Raw genomic sequence first — 26,231 nt, 5'->3', positions numbered from 1 at the left:
CTCGCATACACACATAATGAAGATGCCATTGGGGTCGAACATGAGATCTCTTGTTTACAAGTCAAGGTCATTTTCTACTCTTAGTACTTAAAGGTACAGGGTCTAACACAGTATAACAACACATTAAGAATCTATATATATAAAACAAAAAGCAGAGAATGATAAAATATTCAAAATACTAGAAAATGCCATTGGTTAATGCAAACATTAAGAATTGAAATTATTAATTAAATAAGGTTAATATGATAAATTCACACTTTTTCATATTAAAAAAAATTAAAATTAAAAGAAAAATAAAAAAGTGAATCATATTTTATGGAACACAACTACCTATTATCTGTTTTAATTCTAAAATAAATTTTTAATTTTTTTAAAAAGCCTCTCGCAAGCGCGAAAGCAGGTGCGGAGAAGCTAATAAATTATAAACTAACAAGTGTATAATGAGGGTTTTTTTTTTTTTTTTTTTTTTCCAATTGGACCCTTGCATCACATGGTGCTTGAACCTAAATTGTATTTGACATGGCACTAAAATGATTATTTCTTTTGATTGCATGCCACGTGTTATTTTTCATGCATATGCTTCACCAACAAAAAAAAAGTGGTGAACATTCTCCTCGGCTGTGAAATGGTGAAAAGGAACGGTATTAAAATTTAATTAAGGCTTTGTTAAAAAAATTAATTATGTCTAAAACCCATTAATCCCCTTATTTTTGTATGTCTTTTCCTTATACTTACGAAAAGATTCAATATTTTTCTTTCCATTCCTCATTTTTGCGATTTAAAAATATTTTCCTTACCGAGAAGGTGAAAGAAATTGGAAAAGCAAGCCCATTGGGTCATATTATTTTGATTTTTGACTGGGCAAGGCAACCAGACCTCCAGACCCACACACAAACTCTATTACCTGCGAAATCCACCATCTCTCTCGCGCCTAATTCGCCTTCTCTTTCTGAAACATCTCGCTCCTTTTCTCTGCAATTTTTTCCTTTTTCATTTTCTTTTCCATTTTTCTGGATTCTGTAATCGCTGCAACTTCATCGCCATTTTCCCGATCCTGTTTTCCAAGGTATTTAATTTAATTTCCTCCCTCGTTGACGCTTTTTTTTTTTTCTTTCTAAAATTTAATTTTAATTTTGATTTTAATCACTGCTTGTGTTGTGTTTTTCAATATCAATCAATTGCCATTTCATTCTGATCTGTGCATTTTCTTTAGCTACGACAAGCTGGTATACACTCACACACAAATAGGTCAGTAGTCTGATGAACACGATCGATCCGCAGCATTCATGTAAAACCCACAATGCGCAGCTAGATCGATCTCCATTTCAATAGTTGGGAATAAGTAAATGTATATGTATATGAATACGCATGCATGTATATGTGAGTGTTTTGGTTCCTTCCTTGGATAGATCCGTGAAATCCTTGTAGTTTCTTTACTTTTTTGATTTAAACCTTCAATTCTGTTCACTGCGTGAGTTAAAAGAGTAGTCTTTGCGAACGGCTTTTTTGGCTTCCGAAAAGTGCAGGGAAATAAGGACTTGGAAATTTGGAGTAAATAGTCAGTAGCTAATGTCTTGTGGACTACCATGAAATTGGGTTTACTTAAAGTGAACCCAACTTGGAGCACTAAGCAATCGACTGCTAGAAGAGTTCCAAATGGAGATTGTTTCTTCTATACAAGTTCCAGCTAGAGAAGACTATGTGGTGTGCGATGAGAGCTGTTTTGTTTTTTTTTTTTTGGAATGAATTTTGAAGCTAACATAGGAATTTTATGTTTTTTATGATCTTACCTGTGGAAGTGTTTTTCAATTTATTATAATATCCACAAATTTTATTCTTTTGTCTGGATATTGAATAATTTTGTTGAATTTACTGGTATCCCACTAAATTTTAGCTTGAAAGTTATTGACTGCCAATTATTAGCCTTATTTCCATATTGAATAATTGTTTCACAGGGTTGACTGGAATGATATGGATGCCTCATTTATTTCCATATTTTGTAGGTAACTCGGTGTATATATGAATAATTTATAGAGCTGTATTATAATGGAAGAAGAAGAGGAAAGGAAGAAGGAATTTGAAAAAAATTCCAGGAAGGATTCCGATAATCATGAAGTGGGTGGTGGTGTACAGGAAAATATTGATCTGTCTCATCAGGAAAATATTAAAAATACCGATGGTGATGTAGCTGACGTAGGACATGATAGCGTAACCTTGCAAGCGGTTGATTCTGCAACTACAGTTGTGGATGAAGACCAATTTGAGCAGGTTTCTTTGAAAGATCAAGATAAGATTGTTGGTGCGTCTCAAGGTGGTCATGTGGACTCAAATCAATCATCAAATTCAGATATCCCCAGAAATTCAGATACCACCAGACTATCATCTGGTCAGTTTGAAGATACCTCACAGACATTTACGGCAGAATTAAATTCTTCTGCAGTTGATGAAATGCAACATGATCAGTCTGCCTGGAGCCCAGGGCAGGACAGAAAATTTGGTCACAAGCCATCTATGTCGTCTACTAGTTTTGATTCTTCTTTTTATGGGGATGTAGGTTATTCTCCTGCTGGTTCACCCCCAAAACCAAGGCCAAAACCTGCAATGCCAAATGTATCTCCGGAGTTATTGCATTTAGTAGATTCTGCCATCATGGGGAAGCCTGAAAGTTTAGACAAATTAAAGAATATTGTTAGTGGTGTGGAGAGTTTTGGAAGTGGGGAGGAAATGGACGGCATTGCATACTTGGTAGTTGATTCACTTATTGCGACAATGGGTGGAGTTGAAAGTTTTGAAGAAGATGAGGATAACAATCCTCCTAGTGTGATGCTGAACTCTCGGGCTGCCATTGTTTCAGGTGCGCTTATTCCTTCGCTACCTTGGGTTGGTGATAGTGATGTTATTATGTCCCCTCGGACACGAATGGTCAGGGGGTTACTTGCAATATTAAGGGCTTGTACAAGAAACAGAGCAATGTGCTCAATGGCTGGTTTATTAGGAGTTCTTTTAAGGTCAGCGGAGAAGATATTTGTGCATGATGTTGATTCGCCGCTGCAAATGAGATGGGACGGGGCTCCGTTATGTTACTGCATTCAATACTTAGCTGGGCATTCACTTAGTGTTATCGATATGCACAGATGGTTTCAAGTCATTACCAGAACACTTACTACTGTCTGGTCAACCCGCTTAATGATTGCACTGGAGAAGGCAATGGGTGGAAAGGAGTCAAGAGGACCAGCCTGTACTTTTGAGTTTGATGGTGAAAGTTCAGGTTTGCTTGGGCCAGGGGAGAGCCGTTGGCCATTTACCAATGGGTATGCATTTGCAACATGGATTTACATTGAATCATTTGCAGATACATTAAATGCAGCAACCGCTGCTGCAGCAATTGCAGCAGCTGCTGCTGCCAAATCAGGAAAATCGTCTGCCATGTCAGCTGCTGCTGCTGCCAGTGCACTTGCTGGTGAAGGCACAGCACACATGCCACGGCTGTTCAGTTTCTTATCTGCTGACAATCAGGGATTGGAGGCATACTTCCATGCACAGTTTTTGGTGGTTGAAAGTGGTAGTGGAAAGGGTAAGAAAGCTTCTTTACACTTTACTCATGCATTCAAGCCTCAGTGCTGGTACTTTATTGGGCTAGAGCATACTTGCAAGCAGGGGTTGCTTGGGAAAGCAGAGAGTGAATTAAGGTTGTATATTGATGGATCGTTGTATGAAACTCGACCCTTTGAGTTTCCTCGGATCTCTAAGCCGCTTGCATTTTGCTGCATTGGGACAAATCCTCCCCCTACAATGGCTGGTTTACAACGTCGTCGCCGTCAATGTCCTTTGTTTGCTGAGATGGGGCCTGTTTATATTTTTAAGGAACCAATTGGCCCGGAAAGGATGTCACGTTTGGCTTCTAGGGGAGGGGATGTGCTTCCTTCTTTTGGTCATGGGGCAGGGCTTCCATGGCTAGCAACAAATGTGCATGTGCAAAATATGGCGGAGGAAAGTTCACTTTTAGATGCAGAATTAGGAGGATGCATTCACCTTCTCTATCATCCCAGTTTGCTTAGTGGGAGATTTTGTCCAGATGCTTCTCCTAGTGGTGCAGCAGGTCAAGTCATTTCTGTTTTCATCAATATCTTACAATGAATAATAACCAAACAAAAGCTACAATAGATGTTGGATTGGTCATGTGCAGTAAAATAGGGGCAGAATGAGGAAATAAAATAGGGGCAAATAAAATACAAGAGTTTTAACTTCCTTTTGTTTGGATGAGAGAACTTAAAAAGATAGCACTTTAAAGGAAACAATTTTCCTGTATTTGGATGAGAAGAAAAAAGGAAGGAAAGGAAAGCATAGAGCAGAAATTTACTATTTTCCCCTTAAGTTCAATATAGTTATTGACATTATTTTTGGCTGTAAGGACAAAATAGTAATTTAAATAATTAAACCTTGTCTCTCCATTCTCTCTCAACTTCTGGAGAGTTTAGTTGGCCCATGGGAAAATATTCTCCTCCCTTTTCTTTCGTTTCTACTTGCTTCCATAAAAGGGAAAACATTTTTCACCTCCACTTTTAATTCCTGTCTTTCTTTCCTCCCACTTCTGTCCTGCCAATTCCCAAACCCCTTGTAGATCTTTATTTTTTAATTAAGTTGGGGGGGTAATGTGAAGGCCAAATATGCAGATGATTATTGTAATGATGCCTCTTATTTATTTTATTTTAGTACCTTTGGTGGTGGTTTGGCCTTGTGCTTCATGGTTTGAGTACCTTGGTAGTGTGTACTTGTCTTTTCTTTATTCAGTTACCTATTACTGTTATTTCAGGCATGCTTCGAAGACCAGCTGAGGTTCTTGGGCAGGTACATATTGCTACACGAATGCGACCAGTGGCGGCATTGTGGGCCTTGGCCTATGGGGGTCCTATGTCTTTACTTCCTTTGGCAGTTAGCAGTGTGAATATAGATAGCCTGGAACCACGACAAGGGAATCCTCCTTTGTCTTTGGCTACCACTGCTCTTGCTGCCCCAATATTCCGAACTATTTGCATGGCTATTCAACATCCTAGGAACAATGAAGAGTTCTGTCGTACCAGAGGGCCAGAGGTTCTATCAAGAATTTTAAACTATCTTTTGCAAACTTTGTCTTCACTTCATGCTGGAGAGCAAAATGGTGTGGGAGATGAGGAGCTTGTTGCTGCCATTTTATCCCTATGTCAATCTCAGCAGAAGAATTATGCACTCAAGGTGCAGCTTTTCAGTACATTGCTATTGGACCTAAAAATTTGGAGCTTATGTAACTATGGGCTACAAAAGAAGCTTCTTTCATCACTTGCAGACATGGTTTTCACAGAGTCATCGGTAATGCGAGATGCTAATGCCATTCAGATGCTTCTTGACAGTTGCAGAAGATGCTATTGGACAATTCGTGAAAAGGATTCAGTGAATACTTTTTCTCTATCACTTAATGAGGCAAGACGTCCTGTTGGTGAAGTGAATGCTTTGGTTGATGAACTCTTGGTCATTATTGAACTTCTAGTAGGAGCAGCACCTCCTTCATTGGCTTCAGATGATGTTCGTTGTTTACTGGGGTTCATGGTCGACTGCCCACAACCCAATCAGGTAAAATTACTTTGCAACAGATTGTTTTCCTAGATAGAATTTATATTATGGTGTGGCTACTTGCTCAGTACAGTTTATCTTCTCCCCTCCCCCCTCCCACTGCCCAATTCAATTGCATTTTAACTTGGCAATTGTAATATTGGAGCATCATATACAGGACCTACTGTGTTATTTTCATTCTTATATAATATTGGATTTGTTAGCAGCTCTGAAGTGAGACTAGATTTTTCGAATTTTGAGCTTTTTCTAACTGACTTTTTTTTCGAGTAGTCTTTTATTGTATTTTCTCTTCTCTTCAGATTGTGTATTCCTTATCCAATCTTTGTAAATAGCTTCTCTACTTTTAATAAAATTCTGTTTCTCTTAAAAGAAAAAAATCAAAAAAGAAATGCAGGACCTATTGTAATATGGCACACAATACTCTTCTTTGCTTACTCTGATGAGTTGCACCCCTAGTATGAGTTAATGAAGCTCTTGTAAGACATAGTTGCTCTATCTACTGGCTTCTTCTTTCCTATATACTTTTGCAGGCCACCTCAAATCGTCCATATGGATTAAGTAGGGCCTATGGTCCAACTGCCTAAACACCTGGCCTTTGTCTTGTGGCTTGGATGTGCACACCATATGATTCATACCTTACTACTGCATTGGCATTAATTTTTTTTGGTTTGACATTTGAACACTCTGTACTAATCTTACAGGTTTATGAGACTTAAACACACTGCCTTACTATTTTTCTGTTCTTGGTTTCCAAATTCTTAGAAATATCTTTTCGAAAAGAATTTCAAAATTCTTAGAAACATGACAAGAAAGCTCACTCAATTAAAATGGATGGTTGAGAACATGATAACCAAGGTGTTGTCTTATTTTTATTTTTGTTTGACAACCCTTTTTCTATTTTGTGACGGAAAGAGGACAGAAACCTATAGACTTAGGCTCTTAGCGTCTTACCAAAAAAGATAACCAAGTCCTTTCTTTTGCCTCATTCAGAAATTTTCCTAAATTGTAAACTGTGTTAGTACATTGTCAAGAAGTTTTTCTTTTTCCTGAATATTTCTGAGGAACTTAAGGGTCCTGCAACTATATGCTTCACGGAATATTTTCTGCATGAATCTTGATTCTCTTTGATCTTGACTTCTCACTTTAAATTTAGAATAATTTATTTTTTGAATAGAAATGATTATATTGATAAACAAGAGGTTAAGAGCAGTCCTCAAGCAAACTACAGACAGACTTAAACCACACTCCTAAGAGACAAAAAACTTTAAGTTTAGAATAATTAAGAACAATACTAGGGCCTTTTGGATGTATAATGATTAATAGTTCATGTTGATATATGGCTCTAAAAAGTGTTCTTCTTCCAGGTTGCAAGGGTATTGCATCTGATTTACAGGTTGGTGGTACAGCCAAATGCATCAAGAGCTCAGACGTTTGCAGAGGCATTTATAGATTGTGGTGGTATAGAGACCCTTCTTGTTTTGCTGCAACGAGAAGCCAAAGCTGGTGACTATAGTATTCCAGAATCCATGACCAAGAATGATGAAATTTTGTCAGTCCAAGGACCTGAGCCAGATAGTGACACGGTGGTGTCTGAAAAAGTTCAGGATGATGAATCATCAGAGGGAAAGGAACATAATTTGCATGAGGAAGTTGGTGAATCTCAAACCCCTGAAGGTAGCAGTCCTGTTGCCGTTTCCCCTGATTTTAAAATAGGAAGAATGGCTTCTACTTCAGAAAGTGCTTTTACAAAGAATCTTGGTGGTATAGATCTATCAATTAGTGCTGACAATGCAAGGAATAATGTTTACAATATCGATAAAAGTGATGGGGTGGTTGTTGGAATCATCGGGCTTCTAGGTGCTTTAGTTGCATCAGGGTATTTGAAATTTGGTTCACGTGCTCCCTCGGATATGGCAAACAGTCTTATAGGTAGTGCACTCAATGATGGAGGAGGTACCATGTTTGAAGATAAAGTTTGCCTTTTACTTTTTGCTTTACAAAAGGCTTTCCAAGCAGCACCAAACAGGCTTTTGACCAGCAATGTGTATACAGCATTGTTGGGTGCGTCGGTAAGACATTCTTATTCTTCCGTGCTCATATGTTGTGATGGGTTTGTTTATTAAGGACAATTTTGTTCCTTCAAAAGAAGGGACTCCTCGTCATTTGGTTTGTTTTAATCCTGAATATGCTTTTAGTGTTCCTTTTATATCGAAAGCACCTTCATTGGTGCTAAAATCCACTTAAAAGTGATTTTGAAGGGGTGGATTAGTTTCATTTAATAATTTTGTGCTTTCTAAAATGGTCAACATTTTAAACGTGTAAACATGTTTTTGTTTTATCTTTAGATCAATGCCTCGTCGACTGATGATGGGTTGAACTTCTACGATTCTGGTCATCAATTTGAACATTTGCAACTTCTTTTGGTTCTCCTACGTTCACTTCCATACGCACCTAAGGCTTTGCAAAGCCGAGCGCTACAGGTATCGCTTTTTATTTTTCCCATCCTGCTGTGTGTCTATCTATTATATGTGAATTTGTTGAATGAAATTAATGTGGGAATCGGAATAAACAAAAATGCCTTTTTAGATGCAATTGTTAATGAAGTGGCAAGAGCCATTTTATATTATAATAGTTTTAGAAATGTCTTCAAGGGTGTTCCCTTGTTTAGCTGAAGTCCTCTAAGGTGTAGGCCTTTTTGCTGAGGCATCTCTTGCATAAAATGTGTGCCAGACAGTGCATACACTCCTTTACATGGTTGCAGTTGAATCTGGGCAAGTCAGCATCAGTTACTGACTGTTGAACAGTTAACACAGTAGTGGCAATGTCTATTGAGAGACACTGTGTCCCTGACTCGAGGTTTTGAAGGGAGCCCCTTGAGGGTAGACTTGGTTTTGTACTTTTTTATATAAACAGAAAATGTGCTGAAAAGCAATAAAATTGCGAAGAACAGAAAAAGTGAACAAGGGGACTATTTCAGAAAAGCCAAAACAAAAACAAATCAAAGACTCAGCTGAAACAAGAAGACCCTCCCAAATGCGCAGAACTAACAACTAGCAGCTTGCCAGTATAGTCAAATGTTTGAGAACTAAACTCTGTGAATACAGATGCCCATAGTGCAAAGCCAAACTTTTTCCCATAACCCCTCAACCCCTACACCAACATAATCTTCAGAAACTGCTTTGCTTCTCTTCATCCAAACAGTTCGCCGCCAGAACCATACAACCCCACATGACTTTGGTCTTCTCACCCTTGCACACCATTTTATGGCTCTTGCAGAGAAAGGAAAAGCAATCCTTTCAGATGACCCAACTTAAGTCAAAGACTCAACGTCACAGGGCAATGAAGGAAAATATGAACAACTGGTTTCAAATTCTTCTTACACAAAATACACTGTTGGGGGGATTAGCAGGTATTTTGTCTCCTTTAAACCATACCACAAGTATTCACCTTTCTGTGAGCCATTAGCCATGACAGAATCTTCACCTTGGAGGGAGTTCTAGATAACCAAAGCAAACCATGGGGATTGAAGGAAGACTCTGAGCCAGAATTACTCAGGTAACAGTAATAACACTTGTTGGAGTGACTCCCCATGGTATCTAGGCCCCATTTTCTTGAATTAATCCTGGAAGAGTGGATACAGACATTTTCAAGTAGAGACAACAAAGAAGCTATTTCTGACACCTCAGACTCATTCAAGTTTCTCCTAAAACTGGGTAGTTGGGCCGTACTTAAACCCCCAGTGCAACTTATTGCTGATTGTACAAAGGGGAAGACCTTTGCATTAATGAAGTTGAGCTGTGCAGGAATAGGTGTCTCTAATCACACAATGCCTAAGTATTTGAATGTTACAGGGAGTCTGTGGCTAGAAAACTGGATGCTTATGGCATAGGATCATTAAGAGCAAGTACGGAATCGACTCCAACGGGTGGGATACTAAAAAGTTAGCTAATGTGTCATGTAGGAATCCTTGGCGAGAAATTTCAAAAGGGTATAATTCTTTCCTTCTTTGCTGCAGATTTTCTGTTGGAAATGGAGAGAAAATCAGATTCTGGGAGGACTTTTGGTTGAAAGAAGGGATACTGAAAAATTTGTTTCCTAGACTCTTTTCCTTGTCTAGGAAAACAAATCATAGCATATCCCGTTTTGTGAACACTCAAGAACTACCTCTTAATTGGGACTTCGATTTCAGAAGAAACTTGTCCGAGGCTGAAATTGCAGAAGTGGTAATACTTTTGGATATTTTGGGAAAGGTGAGATTAAGTAGCTCTAGATTGGATCGGAGATCTTGGGAGATTGAGGAGCAGGGTTTGTTTTCGTGCAAGTCTTTCAGATCTTTTCTTCTCTCTACTTCCAGGGATGTCTTTCCCCCCTTCCTCTCAATCTGGAAGGCAAAGACACCTCCGAAAATTCAATTCTTTTTGTGGCTGGCAGCAAATGGTAAGGTTAATACTTGCGACATCATTCAAAGGAGACATCCAAAGAAGTGTTTATCCCCTTCTTGGTGTGTTCTTTGTAAAATGAATGAAGAAAACATAGATCACCTGTTCATTCATTGTTCGTACTCCCTAAAATTATGGTGGAGGATGTTGGAGGTTCTTGGAGCGGAGTGGGTGACTCCTAAGGGGTGTCTTGAGTTCCTTAGTATCAAGTTCGTGGTTTTGGGGAAGGGAAAGAGAGCTGGGATCCTGCATGACTGTCTTGTTCACGCTATATTCTGGAACATTTGGATGGAGCGCAATCGAAGAATCTTTCAGGGTCACTTAGGAGTAAGGGCTGAGGAGTTATGGGATAGAGTTAAATTCTGGGCTTCTCTTTGGGCATCGGGTTCTAGGCAGTTCAAGGATTATCATTACTCTATCATCTTGAGAGACATGGCTGCTGTCTTAAGATAATGTTACCTAAAGTCTTGTTTTATTCCTATAGTTTTATCTTCAGTCATAGCTGGCTAGATTGTCTTTAGTTGTTCTGGAGTTTCCCTTTTCATTGTTTAATCGAGGTTTTTTCCTCTTGATTATCAATACAACGTTTCTATTCAAAAAAAAAGAAAACTGGATGCTTACAATTTCTCCCATATTGATTGTTAGTACTCAGTTGCTGAGACTATTATACATTTTAGGAGTTTTGCTGAATACTTAGGATTGATTGTTCTAATTGTATGAGGTTTTATTTATTGCATTATGACTTTGATGTTTGTGGTTCAGAAATTCTGTATGTTAACCTTTTTCAACTGTTTTCATATATTTTGGAATGTAAAAGTTCAAGTATGAAAAAGCTTATCCCTCAAGGCAATGCCTTGCCTCATGGGTAGTGAAGCACCTCACATAATGCCTTCGCCTCTGGAATCATTGAATGTTGGTTGAAACAGCTTAACTTTGTGAAGCATAAGAATTTTCAGGCTTCTCAAATTTAGTGTAGTAAGAGGCTATGACTAAAGGGCAAGAATTGTTTACACATGCCGTATTTCTTGTTTATATGGGTTTCGTTGTTGAATCTTCCTTGATGTTCTGTTTCCTATTCTAAGATGCTTCTTTCTATATGATTTCAGGATCTCCTGTTTTTGGCTTGCAGTCATTCAGAAAATAGAAGCAGTCTGACACAAATGGAGGAATGGCCGGAATGGCTTCTTGAGGTTCTTATCTCTAGCTATGAGGTAACGTCTTTTAACATTATTCTAAAATATCACTTATGAGTTGCGTTAGGCATTGCAATTAAAGTGTGATATATACCACCAGCCTCTATGGTCAGTGGTTCATCTCTTCCTTTATTAAAGGGGAATTGTTGGGTTGAAGCCATGAAGGAATGTGATGTAGGAAGAGGGAGCACTATCCCTCACTTTGTAAGCCAGCCCAAACAACTGGAATGTTTGAAAAATGACATTTAGTTCGAGTAAGAGGGTTTTATGTTTCAGTGGCATGGGATCTTATCTGTTTTAATTGATTGGGACTTGAGAGCAACCCTAACTCCATGTTCGCAATATTTCATTACCTGTTTTTACAGATGGATGCAGACAAACATTCTGATTCTTCAAGCTCAGGAGATATAGAGGACCTCATACACAACTTCCTGATTATCATGTTGGAGCATTCAATGCGTCAAAAAGATGGCTGGAAGGTTAGATTTATGTGTGTATATATATACTTTCACATCAGTTAACCTGGTTGTCCTTGTATGATTGTGGCTTCTGTATATGTTGATTTTTGGTAACCTGCATGTATCTTTTAGGTTTTTGCGCATTGTATTTTATCCTAATCATGCTCTTATGTTCCTTAGTTTGCCATAGTTTCTTGTGCTTGTCTGCCTATACTCAGCTTTTGATTCAAGGTTTACTTGGAGTGGAGTTTTTAACCATCCTTGTATAATAGATCTGTACCTTGGAAAAATGTTGAAATGAATTATTGATTTGCATGATGGAAAAGAAAAGAAAATTCTTGATTTTTATGATGGAATTTTGGTGATTTCAAGCTAAAGAGAAGATTATTTTTCATAAAGCTAGCAAGCACATTGATGATCTGGTTAATCCACCTACTTGCATGTGTGAAATTAATATATTGAAACTCAGGCAAAAAGAAGTAATATGCTGCGAAAATGAAGTAGAGATATGAAATTATATACCTGAAATGGAAATATATGAACTCAAATAACCTCAACTAAAGAGGGCTACCTACAATTTGTTTCTTCTTAAAAAAACAGGGCTACATATGTCCATTTTCCCAAATTACTTGGGGCCCTCTACATAAATATTTTTCTGCTTCCTGACCGTGTATAAAATGTTTTATCAATTATCTCCAAACTTCATATCCATCTCTCTTGACTACTCTTTTCTCTTTAAGAACTTACTCTATTTCAGTGATCCATGAATCCTTTCTTGGGTCGTTGTTGCATGCTGTCACACTTCTAAGACAGTTCTAACTAGAAGGCTTATTTAAACAATTGAGCTCACCGAATTATTTACTGGTCTTTGCCAGATAGAAATGTGGTTATCCAACCTTTTGAACTTTGCTAATTTAGATAATAATGGATCATATGTATGTGTGCCTATTTAAGAGTTCTGATTTTTCTCTATATCCTGCCTGTACATATATCAATGTATGCGAAGTTTGGTGGTGCTGTTTAGAATAAGTTCTTCTCTAGTTAATCAGTTCCATTCATATTGTTATCACTTCCCTTCTACAGGATATTGAAGCTACAATTCATTGTGCAGAGTGGCTTTGTATTGTTGGTGGATCTAGCACTGGAGAGCAACGGGTTAGGTATTGTTTTACATCTCTGGCTAACTCTGGGAAGTTTCCCAATGTGAATATGGATGATTTGTCAAGTCATGAAATAAATATTTCAACTGCTGCTGTACTTTTCTCCAAACTGGATAACATGTTTTTCTGTCTTCAAATGGTTTTGTGGTATCAAGGAGTGGAATCTTATTTGTGTAAGTAGGATTCAGATTATGTTTGACCTGGGCCAAAACTTCCCTGTTACCTCTCCTACTTGTAATGCTATGTGAATTTTTTTTTAAAGAAACTTTTTTTAGAGATACTAATTTGAATGCTCGTCAACATAACATGATTTTGTGAGGTCTCTGCTTGGAAAGTTTACCTGTGTGCATTTACGAATATTTGTTCTGTGCTGCAATTACTGCCAATCTTCTACACCATGTTTTTCTATGACTTCTTGCATCAAAGCATCTTTGTTTTTCCTAGGGTAACCTATGTTTTATCTGTTGGTAATTTGAACAATATTTTGATGGCGGTACTTTTTGTCCACATTGACTGGAATTTGATAACAAAGTGGGAAGAAGGCAAAGGTTTAATGGAGCTGTTGTGTGTTAACTTAGCAGTCTTTTGGGTGGTTTGGTAGGAAGGGAACGTTTAATTTTTGAAAGTGGACTATTTATCGGGCAATGCCAGATAGTTTGCTTGATTTGGGGGTTGGTTTCTTCTGAGTTCAGAGATTGTCCTTTCTTCATTCTCATCTCAGATTGGGAAGTAGCTATCTATTAGGATTTTGACTTTTGATTGACATTTTGTTGCCTGGTTGTTCTGCTGGCTTTATTTTTTCAAGATTTTCTCAGCTTGCCCTGTTTGAGTGCTTTTCAGCTTACTGAACTATTGGTTCACTTTAATAAAAATAATTATTAACAGTTAGTGCTAAAAATAATTATCAACAGTTACTGCTTTTTGTTCATCTTGGAATCCTAATGGTTTATTGATTACCTAAATTGGTTAATGTGCTTCATTTTTGGAAGACGTGAAGAATCATTGCCCATTTTTAAAAGGAGGCTTTTAGGTGGTTTGCTGGACTTTGCCGCTAGAGAGCTCCAGGTTCAGGTAACCTTTGTGTTTTATCCTGTTACCTTTTGCATCTTTTTTGGAGTCTGAAACCTCTCTCTCCTACTCTCTCTCACGGTGTTATCCTTGTTTACTTCCCATTTGTCACTTTTAGTTAATGCCTTGTAAGAGAAGAACTATTTGCTACTTTTGATTTTGAAAGTTGACTAATTAAAAACAAAGAAATAATCTTTTCTTTTACCACAGACTCAAGTTATTGCTGCAGCAGCTGCTAATGTGGCATCGGAGGGTTTATCACCAAATGATTCTAAGGCAGAAGCAGAGAATGCCGCTCAGCTTTCTGTGGCGTTGGTAGAGAATGCAATTGTGATACTAATGCTTGTCGAGGATCATTTACGGTTACAGAGCAAACTATCTTGTGCTTCACGCGTTGCAGATAGTTCTCCATCACCCCTTTCTCTTGTGTCTCCCATGAATAACAACTCAAATTTGCTGAATACAGTTGGTGGAGATTCGTTCGGAGCTTTGGGTGATCGCAAGTCATTATCTAGTGAATCTGGGCTTCCTCTTGATGTATGTCAACAGCATATGCACAAAACACATGAGCAAATGTTCACAATCTTACAGTTATTTGTTTCTAACATGATTCGTATCTTATATATTCCATTTAGTTGTGCATCTATAATGTTTGTTCTCTCCCCTCACCCCCATAAAGAAAAGAAATGAAAAAACATATTAATAGTATGTTTCCTTTATCTCAGTTCTGATATTCATACTCTTAGCAACTGTCCCTCTCATACCTTTTGGTTTAATATGAATTTTCTATTATTTTCTTTCCGCTGCATACTTAGTTAATATCTTATATTCTTGGTTACTATTCCTTTTTCTTTGCTAATTAGGCCATTTTATCAAAATCAAATTCTGTATTTCTTGTCTTATGTTCTTTTTTTCTTATACAATTACATGTTTATTCATGGGGCTTACACTTGTAAGTTTTTGATCAGCTTCTTGCGTCAATGGCTGATGCGAATGGTCAAATATCTGCAGCAGTGATGGAACGTCTTACTGCTGCTGCAGCAGCTGAGCCTTATGGTTCTGTTTCCTGTGCTTTTGTATCATATGGAAGCTGTGCCATGGATTTAGCTGTGGGGTGGAAGTATAGGAGCCGATTGTGGTATGGTGTTGGCCTTCCTTCAACCTCAGCTGCCTTTGGTGGTGGTGGCAGTGGTTGGGAATCTTGGAAGTCTGCAATGGAGAAGGATGCAAACGGAAACTGGATTGAGCTTCCTTTGGTGAAAAAGTCTGTGGCAATGCTTCAAGCTTTGCTATTGGATGATTCGGGACTTGGCGGTGGACTTGGCATAGGTGGTGGATCAGGGACTGGAATGGGAGGGATGGCAGCACTCTACCAGTTATTGGACAGTGACCAACCGTTCTTATGCATGCTTCGAATGGCTCTTCTTTCAATGAGGGAAGAAGATGATGGTGAACAGAGTCTGCTCATGAGGAATGTAAGTATAGAAGATGGGAAATCAGAAGGGAGGCAACCACGCTCAGCGTTGTTGTGGAGGTGATTTCATGTCCATGATGATTCTGAATACATTTGTTTATTCCTTGTGTGCATGTTTGTCAAAATTGAGCATTACAACTAATTCATATTAATGATTCACAGTGTGCTTTCACCTGTTCTAAACATGGCGATTTCTGATTCCAAGAGACAGAGAGTGTTGGTTGCTTCCTGTGTTCTTTATTCTGAGGTTGGTTTCCTTTTCAGTGTTATGTTGAATTGGTTATACTTGTATAAATAAATAAAAATGATAAATTGGTGTACATTTTACCTGTTAGCTACACTCTTATCAATTGTTAACATTCAAAGACTTTTAGATTGTATCTCAGAGTCTTGATATTTCTTCCCTTCCACGCACTCCTTGAAAATTTGGTATTATGGTTGCCTTGTTTACCAATTATTATTTCTTGTTGATATGTCATTGTTGCCTTGTTTCTTGCAGTTATATCATGCTGTTGGCAGGGATAAAAAGCCTCTCCGTAAACAGTACCTTGAGGCCATTGTACCACCATTTGTTGCTGTTTTGAGGAGGTGGCGGCCACTTTTGGCTGGAATTCATGAACTTGCAACTGGTGACGGTTTGAATCCTCTTATGGTTGAAGACCGTGCATTGGCTGCTGATGCCCTACCAATAGAGGTTGCCTTCTTTATTAATCTATTTATGTTCTCTGTATTAATGAATTTTTCATGCACTTAGATCTTTAGTTGTTGGAATTGAAAGTTGTGGGGGCGGGGTGGTTTGTTTCGCTCTTGCATTATTGCAACTTCTCTCTTGCATACTTTAATGTGTATCTTTGTCTAAGTTATTGCAACCATGTGGACGTCTCTCTGTGCCTCCTTGTTGCACCTGCGAATGTATAAAGCTGAAGCTATCTTCTTCTCCCTGGAGTCTATTGTCTTAAAATCCATTTCTTCACCATTTTGTGACATTTTGACCTTATTTTTTTCAGGCTGCTCATGCTATGATCTCTCCAGCTTGGGCTGCTGCTTTTGCATCACCACCTGCTGCAATGGCACTGGCAATGATAGCTGCTGGTGCCTCTGGTGCAGAAACTCCAGCTCCTACCACAAATTCTCAGCTTAGGCGTGACTCCTCATTACTTGAGCGGAAAACTGCTAAGCTTCACACATTTTCGAGCTTTCAAAAACCTTTGGAGCAGCCTAACAAATTACCGGGTCTACCCAAGGACAAAGCTGCTGCAAAAGCTGCTGCCTTGGCTGCCGCCCGTGATCTTGAACGTAATGCCAAAATTGGTTCTGGGAGGGGTCTCAGTGCTGTGGCAATGGCCACATCTGCACAGCGGAGAAGCGCTGGTGACATGGAGCGTGTGAAGAGATGGAATGTTTCTGAAGCAATGGGGGTTGCCTGGATGGAATGTTTGCAGCCAGTCGATACAAAATCTGTCTATGGAAAAGATTTTAATGCTTTATCATACAAATTTATTGCTGTTCTTGTTGCAAGTTTTGCTTTAGCAAGAAACATTCAACGATCTGAGGTTTCACCTGTACTTTTGTCCTCCTATATTTTAATACACATTGAGGTTGGATATCTGATATTTTCTTTTCTTACTCTCCAGGTTGACAGACGTTCTCAAGTTGATCTAATAACTCGTCACCGTTTGGGCAATGGAGTTCGTGCATGGCGTAAACTCATGCATTGCTTGATTGAGATGAAGTGTCTTTTCGGGCCATCTGGAGACCAATTATGCAAGCCTGCACCTGTATGTTTTGAGATAACTAGTTCTGTTTTACTGGATTTTTCAAATTTTGCTACATTAATTCAAGTTTCTTGTGTTCCTCTTGGCAACAATGGTGTCTGGTTTTCTGCCTGGTTATATATTCTCAACAATGTATGCTTTTATATTTAGCATCATCTTTGTTGCTCTTATAACTTAACACTATTTTGTATCTTTTGTGCTTTTTTTTTTGTATCTAAAAATATATTTTCTAAAGACATATTAAATGTTCTGTAGGTTTTTTGGAAGCTAGACTTTATGGAAAGTTCTTCTCGGATGAGACGATGTATAAGAAGGAATTACAAAGGTTCTGATCATTTTGGTGCTGCTGCCAATTATGAGGATCATAATAAGATGAAAGAACAAGAAAATGTGATACATTCCTCAAATGCTCCGATTCTAGCAGCAGAAGCAATAGCCATGGAAGCAGTAAATGAAGACGATGAACAAGGGGAAATTGATAATTTGGAGGGAAGAGCCTCTAGTGTAGAAGAAAGTGGGGAGAATCAGCCACATCCATCTGAAACAGCTGAGCAAGGCCCGCAGGTACCTATGGAATTTGGTGATCCACAAGTTGTTTGTGAACCAGACATGGGCGAGAGTTCATCAGCAGTTGCGCCTGGATATGTTCCGAGTGAACTTGATGAAAGAATCGTTCTTGAACTTCCTTCATCGATGGTTCGACCGTTGAGGGTCATACGTGGAACTTTTCAGGCAAGTCTACAAGGCTATGCTCTGACATCCTTTCTTATATATTCAGTGTCTGTTTGTTTTGGTTCTTATATATCAGAATTAGTTACTGAATTTTTATTCTTTTTCCTGAACTGAAACTTGTTTTGGATTCTCTGTCTTCTTTCAGGTAACAAGTAGAAGAATAAATTTTATAGTTGATAACAGTGAGCCCAATGGGGCAGTAGACATACTAGATTGCACCGAAATGAGAGACCAAGAAAAAGATCGCAGCTGGTTAATGTCTTCTCTTCATCAAATATATAGCCGAAGGTGATCCCATAGTAGATTTACATGGGTATTAATGTAATATAAAATGACATAAATGAAAATACTTATATCTTTGTTTTTTCTTTTCTTTGTATATACTTTGTTCAATAACCTACTTTTGTCACAGATATCTCCTAAGACGAAGTGCTCTGGAGCTGTTTTTGGTTGATCGTTCAAACTTCTTCTTTGATTTTGGGGTAGCTATCTTGCAATATTTCAGATTTTGCCTTTTGTTTTTTCTTTCATCATTGGAGGCATTTTGATCGTTTCGAACCCTTATAATCCACCTGCTAACCAACCCATGTTGTCTTTTTCTCCTGCCAACTTTTATTTCCTTAGAGTACTGAAGGACGGAGAAATGCATACCGAGCTATTGTTCAAGCACGGCCTCCTCATTTGAATAACATATATCTAGCAACTCAGGTTTTCACCACTTTTCCTTGTCTGAGGTGGAGTTTACTTGCCGGTTTGTGTTTGTGTGTCTAGCTTAGTAACCACATTACAACTGTTTAATAATTCCATTGATCGTGTGTATGGTATGTATACATCTGTTGCAAAATTTTGATTGGTCACCTGTTGGATTAACTTATTGAGTTGTATAAACCGACCAAGTTCTATAACTAGGCTAATTTCATTTTGCTATATATAAAAAAATCCAGTATTACAAAATTTGAAATGTTCTGATTTCTGACTTTCCCTGTGTCTGCTAACACATACGGAATAAAAAAGTATGTGGGTTCCACACTACAATATGTAACTTAATACCTGAAAAAATAGGAATTAGATAGATTATGGGGGAGTAGTTGATCCCATACCCATTCCTTCTCTCTCTTATTCCTAACTTCCCCAATTCATGACTTCCCCCAGTGTAAGTAAATAAACATGCCATAAAAGTTAAAACTAAAACACCCAAAATAATCAAAAGTTACGCAAAATTAAAAGGATAAAATGGAAAGTTTGACTTTCCAAAAATAAAAAATGGACTGACTTGTGACCTAAAACTTTTATAACATAAACCACTATTGAGTAGACATAGAAAAGAATATAGGATCATTGCATTTCCAAAGTTCAAAAATATGTTGTGATGTAAACTATTATTTGATTGTGTGTGTGTTTGTGGTTGTGAAATTAAGAAATTACACTTTTGGTGTATGTGGAGTTTTCCAAACTTGAATAGCACTTTTTTAGAACTTAAATTAGGTATTGTAGAGACCTGAACAACTTTATGTTTTCGTACTTATCCCCAAAAAAAAAACTGTCTTCTTAGGAATTGATATTTTATGCTTGGTGTATGTGGAGGCTTTCTAAGTTGGATAGTACTAATACAAGACTTAATTCCTTAATCTGTGTTATTACATTTTAGAACTGATGAATTGATTTGTTATTGTAGAGACCCGAACAACTTCTAAAGAGAACTCAGCTCATGGAGCGTTGGGCTAGGTGGGAGGTAGGAATTCTGATTGAAGTTCTAGTTCATTAACAGTTTTTTTTCTTCCTAATCTTCTTTTTTCCATTTTTCTTTTTCTTTACGAACATAATATGAGAAATATATGGAAAATCTAACCAATAAAATTACAATCATTTTGTAGATCAGCAATTTTGAATACCTAATGCAGCTCAATACACTGGCTGGGCGTAGTTATAATGACATCACTCAGGTGGAATTTTGTGGATAGTTTTGTATTATATGTGAATTAATACTGTTTATATGCCGTTCACATTTCTTTTTGTTTCTTTCAGTATCCTGTTTTTCCTTGGATCCTTTCTGATTACAGTTCAAAGAGGTTGGATCTTGCTGACCCTTCTTCCTATCGAGATCTTTCAAAGGTGGTATCATTGAAATACTGCATCCATTTGTTTAGATTTGCTCACCCTGATGTTAATGAGCGTTTTATGTACCACACAGCCTGTTGGTGCATTGAGTGCTGATCGATTGAAAAAATTTCAAGAGAGGTATTCCAGCTTTGAGGACCCAGTCATACCCAAATTCCATTATGGTTCTCATTATTCTAGCGCTGGAACAGTAGGTTCTTTCCCATTTGTCTTTCAGTTCTCATATTTTGTCATGTATTGTGCTAACTACGCATTTGTTGTGCTCATAATTATTGTTGAGACACTTATTAGATGATTCTTTAAAAGATAAATAAAGAGACTAACTTTCAAATGTATATATCATATGTTTAACATGTCTGAATACATATTTCTTTGCTTTTTTTTAATAAATATTTTGAGTTTTAATTTCGTGTTTACCAATCCCATTTTGTCCTCGGGCATAATTCACTTGGGGAAAGAAGATGTTGATGCACGTTTATGCGTGCTTATGATATTGTTAACTACATACTCTGTGATATGCCCTCATATGACTATTTATTTTATTTTATTTTCACCTTCTGTTATAACATTATTGGTTTCTGGTGGCACCTACTAAAAAGAAACTGCTTTGCTTCCTATCAAAAGAAAAAAGGGTAAAAGAATAATTGACCTTTCCTGATGATAGATGCTGCAGAAGTCAGCCTTTGTGGAACCTAGTGCTTGTACGTCCTGAAGATTAAATCCAGAACCCTTTTTAGATGCTAAAGTACTCAAATTCCCTTTATAGGGCTCATCCTAAGTTGTGGCTAGTCAATAAATAAATGCTAATTTGTAGAGGGGATGTTTTAGGAATGTTTAGCTGTAGTAATATATTTTGTATCACTGTGGTGGAACTCCTTGCCCACTGAGGTGTACTTTTTAGTTTTGTTAATAAAATGTTCCTTTCCTCTCAGAGAAAAACAGATGCTAATTTACATTACATTACCTAACCTGGCACACAGGACTATCTACTCTTTTGAAGAAAGCCCTTCAATGCAATTTTGACATCATATTATTATGTTTTTGGGTAACATGGAAGCCAATATGTGATACTCTTTTTAGCTAGATGAATTAGATCGGTGAGATAATTCTTCTCCATGATTTCTGGTGTTTTATTTATTTTTATTTTTATTTTATTACAGGTGCTATATTATCTTGTTAGAGTTGAACCATTTACAACTCTGTCAATACAACTGCAAGGTGGAAAATTCGATCATGCAGATCGAATGTTTTCAGATATTCCAGGTACTTGGAATGGAGTCATTGAGGACATGAGTGATGTGAAGGAATTGGTATGGTCTCACCATTTTCGTAAAAGCTTCATTTTATCTAATAATATGCAAAGTTTATTTCATTTACACAGTGATTGCTTGCAGGGGCTAATAAGACTATATTTTGGTTATTAATTCATTTATGTATATTAGGTTCCGGAGTTATTCTACCTCCCTGAGATGTTAACCAATGAAAATTCAATCGATTTTGGTACTACACAAACCGGTGGACAACTTGGTAGGTTCGAGTACACTGTACTAGTGGAACTAGTAGATTGTTGTCAACTAAACTGAGTTTGATTGTTCTGCTTTTCTATTTACATGTCAGATTCTGTAAAACTTCCACCTTGGGCCGAAAACCCAATTGATTTCATCCATAAGCATCGGAAGGCTCTTGAAAGTGAGCATGTATCCGCACATTTGCATGAATGGATTGATCTCATATTCGGGTAGGTTTCTGTTTGGAGATTTATTTTTACAAAAATTATTTATAAATTATTTGTTTTCTTCACCTTGTTTAGTTTTGCCTTTTTTGTCATCTTTTATACGTTGGTGACAACTCTAGAATTTGTCTGTATATATCAACTTTGAGAGTTTTATTTTTGAAACTGTTATTTTCATTAATGAATTGGAATATTCAGGTATAAGCAACGTGGCAAAGAAGCTATATTGGCAAATAATGTCTTCTTTTACATTACCTATGAAGGGACTGTTGATATTGATAAGATCTCAGACCCAGTAAGTCTAGTTTCCTTTGGCATCTGTTTGATTTTATCCATAATTGGTTGATTCATAATTTCCTTTTCCCTCAATCTGCCAAAACAGGTACAGCAGCGTGCTACACAGGACCAGATTGCATACTTTGGGCAAACACCATCCCAACTGCTTACAATTCCTCACTTGAAGAAGCTGCCGTTGGCAGATGTTCTTCATTTGCAGGTAACTTTATCTTGTGAAAAACAAGAAACTTAACTGAATAGTACATCTGTCACTGTATAATACATTTTGGATAACTGATACGGATTTGATTTTTTTATGAAAATATTTCTGGTATTGGTTTATCATGCATTACATGTAGATTTCCTTTATATGAACCATTTTCGTGATTGATTTTTGGATGTCAGACCATCTTTCGAAACCCAAAAGAAGTCAAACCATATGCTGTTCCTGCTCCTGAGCGCTGCAATCTTCCTGCAGCAGCCATTCATGCTTCGTCAGATGCTGTCATTATTGCTAATATAAATGCACCAGCAGCAAATGTTGCAGAGCACAAGTGGCAGCCAAACACACCTGATGGCCAGGGTATGCCTTTCCTCTTTCAACATGGAAAGGCTACAGCAAGCTCCACTGGTGGAACGTTTATCCGTATGTTCAAAGGGCCAGCTGGATCTGGTTCTGATGAATGGCATTTTCCCCAAGCGCTGGCATTTGCTACATCTGGAATTAGAAGCTCAGCTGTAGTATCCATAACATGTGATAAAGAAATAATCACTGGTATGTGTTCACTTCCTTACCTCAGTCCTCTGCTTTGTTCTATTATGTAAAAAGTACTTTGTTAATGTTTGATAATATTTATGTTTTTGGTTTTTAGTTTTTTTTGTCTCCTTTTCAAAATTAAAGAGGGAAAACATGTCCCAAAGGCTAGAGGATTTGTTGTAGATCTCAGTCGTGATAAATAATGAGAGAGAATATATTAAACCAAAACTGTTTTAAAAAAATTTGGTTTTCTAGTTTATATTTTATGAATCATTCCATATACATTTTCTCATCCCTCTCTCACATCTCTCATCTCTCTTCTCACTGTTCTCTCATTTTTCCTTCTCTAATTTAAAATAAAAACCAAAATCGAAAATGTTACCAAATAGGTGATTAGCAATTTAGAGTAAGATTAAAGCAGTAAAATGATGGAAGTACAAGAGAAATGAATAGGAAACCTTATCATAACTTTGTGTTAATAGGAAACTTTGACTGTGGAACAATTTTCTTCTGGGTATTTGCATTTTATTATGACAACATTATTCCTCAATTCATGCATCATTTTAAAATGTTTTATGTATAACTGCAGATGGTAAAAATGATAAATCAGTGTTGAGTGTTTACCTCATTTTGTTTATTCAGAAAATATCATGTGATACTATTTGGCTCGTAACTAGCTGGGCATGTATTATATCTTGTTTTAACTGTCTCATATCATTTTTAAATAAATTGGAATCTGAGTACTAGTTTCTGGCTTGTAACTAGGTGGGCATGTGGATAACAGTATCAAGATAATATCATCAGATGGAGCAAAAACATTAGAGACAGCCTTTGGCCATTGTGCTCCAGTGACTTGCCTTGGACTTTCACCTGATAGCAACTACCTTGTGACGGGATCCCGAGACACCACTGTTTTACTTTGGAGAATACATAGGGCATTTACCTCTCGCTCTAGTAGTGTATCAGAGCCTTCCAGTGGGACAGATATACCGCGCACAACCAGTGGTAGTAATTTATCACACATATTAGCAGACAAAAGCAGGAGGCGTCGTATTGAAGGTCCCATACATGTTCTTCGAGGCCACCAGAGGGAAATACTCTGTTGTTGTGTCAGCTCAGATCTTGGCATTGTCGTTTCATGCTCCGATTCATCAGATGTTCTCCTGCACTCTATAAGAAGAGGTCGGTTGATCAGAAGGCTACCTGGTGTGGAGGCGCATGCCGTCTGCCTATCATCTGAGGGAATTGTATTGACTTGGAATAAAACACTCAATACTCTGAATACCTTTACTCTTAATGGGGTTCTGATTGGCAGAGCTCAGATACCTTTCTCTGGTAGCATCAGTTGTATGGAAATTTCTGTTGATGGATGGAGTGCTTTGATTGGAATAAACTCATCTATGGAAATTGATAGAGGCAGCTGGGATTTGAAACTGAATAACACAGAATTTGGGGATCTTAATCAGGAGCCAGATAAAACTGATGAAAACAACAGATTGGACGTTACATTGCCTTCAATTTGCTTTCTGGATCTTCATACACTAAAGGTATGAGAAATGCAAATTAGGGTGCTTTTCCTTCTAGGTTAGCCATATGTTTTTCTTTGACTTTTTTGTTGGTTAAATTTCCTATGTTGGAACAATCTGACTTGTTTGACAATTGGGGATCTTGCTTTCCACATGATAAAAAATTCTGCAATAGGGGCTTTCATTCGTTCTTGTCTTTTCAGATGTGTCTTCCTGGGTTGGATCATACCCATTTGATGTAATGCATGTCTGGTTTCGTAAGTGAACTGGTTCCTATCTTGTTAACAAGCCTGTGGTACTTTCTGCTGCAGGTTTTTCATGTATTGAAATTGGGAGAAGGACAGGATATCGTATCTCTAGCACTAAATGCAGATAACACAAACCTTTTGGTGTCAACTGCAGATAAACAGTTGATAATTTTCACGGATCCTGCTGTAAGTCAAAAATTTGTTTTCCTCATTTAATTTGTATTAGAGTTGATTTTGTGATTTTATCCAACTTGATACTGGGGTTCCAGTCTGGTTGGAGGAACCGCCTCTGACTTTCATGTGCGTAATAATTATAAAATTCACTTTCCTATAACATTGTAAATCTGCTGCTTATTGCATGCAGTTGAGCTTGAAAGTGGTGGATCACATGCTCAAGCTTGGTTGGGAAGGTGATGGGCTAAGTCCCCTCATTAAATCATAGTTTTAGGACATACTGGAAAAAGATACAGAAATACCCAATACAAGTTACCACCAAGGCAAGAACTGCAAGGGCATGCCAGCGGACCCCCCTGTTTGTTAATCGAGCCAATTCATTCAGTTTTGAGCTGTGTTTTGAGTGTAACATATGTGTATTAGGTAAGCAAAACCCTATCTTTATACCTAGAGTTACAGGTTATTAGAGTTGCTGCGAGGGTTTTTTTTGACTCAATTCGGTTGTAAGTATGTACATTGAGATGATGAGTTCAAGTCTATCGGGGCCTCGAGCTGTTCATTTTTGTCCATTAATTTTATATATATATATATATTTTAGTGAATGAAAATATAGAAGCTATTCATTCTTGTAAAGTACTGGATTTGGCTGCCAGGACTGTTCATTAAGAGCGATTGATTGAAACTTGGTTTTCTTGTGCCAAACTGAACTGAATCAGTCCAAATTTCCACTGGAAGTAGTTGTTTCGTTATTATGGTTAACAATTTGTCTGCATTTTTATCCCAACCCCAAATTTAAGTTATTATTTTGTCTACTTAAGATGATACAAGACTTTTCAGACCCATAAAAAAAAGATGATACAGGACTTCCTTATGTAACAAATTGACAAAATCAATCTTAAAAGTTACAAATTGTTACACCGTTGCGTTGTCTTCACCATCTGTTTGACCGCACATGACACCGGTGAGCCTAATTTCTGTTCACAATGGATGCTAATTGATGCTATGCAAAAACAGGTGTCTTGTTCTGCCCACGAGTGGAATTGGAAGAGCTCAACCAGCTTGAGTTATACCCATTAGCGTTGTCCGCATATATTAGTTTCCTTTATTTAAAAAGCCTCAAACCTTTAAGATATAAAGATTAGAAAAATTGCCTACACTACACATCATCAATTTAGCGTAAATGTAGGTGAAAATAAGGTCACCCACTGGAAAAAAAAGTAGTGGTTAGTTTCAATATAGTGTAACAATCCGTAACCTCAAGTTGTTTTTGCTAAGTTTTAAAAGAAAGTTTTTGGGTGACTGATACTAATTAAATTGCATGAGTGCCAATTGTAATCGACACTGTTAAAATTTTAGGTAAATTCACACTAAAAGTATGGCACGCAGATTACAATTTTTTTTTCCTCTATAAAACTACCTAAGAGCAAGTTTGGAGTTGTTCTTTTTTATTTTTCTTGAAAAATAAATTAAGGCTAAAATTAGGACTTGGGATTA

The 26,231-nt window shown here is 37.4% G+C and overlaps 1 protein-coding gene across 1 annotated transcript; it reads left to right on the top strand.

Annotated features, from left to right (window-relative positions):
- Nucleotides 1-817: 817 nt before the first annotated feature.
- Nucleotides 818-25,300, top strand: LOC110766697 (WD-40 repeat family protein / beige-like protein). The gene is made up of 32 exons (XM_021970065.2): nt 818-1,066; nt 2,004-4,099; nt 4,814-5,607; nt 6,972-7,676; nt 7,953-8,087; nt 11,153-11,257; nt 11,605-11,718; nt 12,781-12,857; nt 13,847-13,928; nt 14,136-14,462; nt 14,894-15,459; nt 15,562-15,646; nt 15,899-16,093; nt 16,407-16,952; nt 17,034-17,177; nt 17,430-17,906; nt 18,052-18,194; nt 18,319-18,388; nt 18,531-18,614; nt 19,582-19,638; nt 19,781-19,849; nt 19,932-20,018; nt 20,098-20,214; nt 21,185-21,334; nt 21,467-21,551; nt 21,642-21,762; nt 21,955-22,051; nt 22,139-22,252; nt 22,438-22,807; nt 23,555-24,336; nt 24,627-24,749; nt 24,928-25,300. The coding sequence occupies exons 2-32, from the start codon at nt 2,047-2,049 to the stop codon at nt 25,003-25,005; spliced, it is 8,952 nt and encodes a 2,983-aa protein (XP_021825757.1). The 5' UTR covers nt 818-1,066; nt 2,004-2,046; the 3' UTR covers nt 25,006-25,300.
- Nucleotides 25,301-26,231: the final 931 nt, after the last annotated feature.

Source organism: Prunus avium, chromosome 2, assembly GCF_965620075.1.
Source record: "Prunus avium chromosome 2, drPruAviu1.hap1.1, whole genome shotgun sequence".
NCBI classification, from domain to species: Eukaryota; Viridiplantae; Streptophyta; class Magnoliopsida; order Rosales; family Rosaceae; genus Prunus; species Prunus avium.
This window is presented reverse-complemented; position numbering and strand designations above follow the sequence as displayed.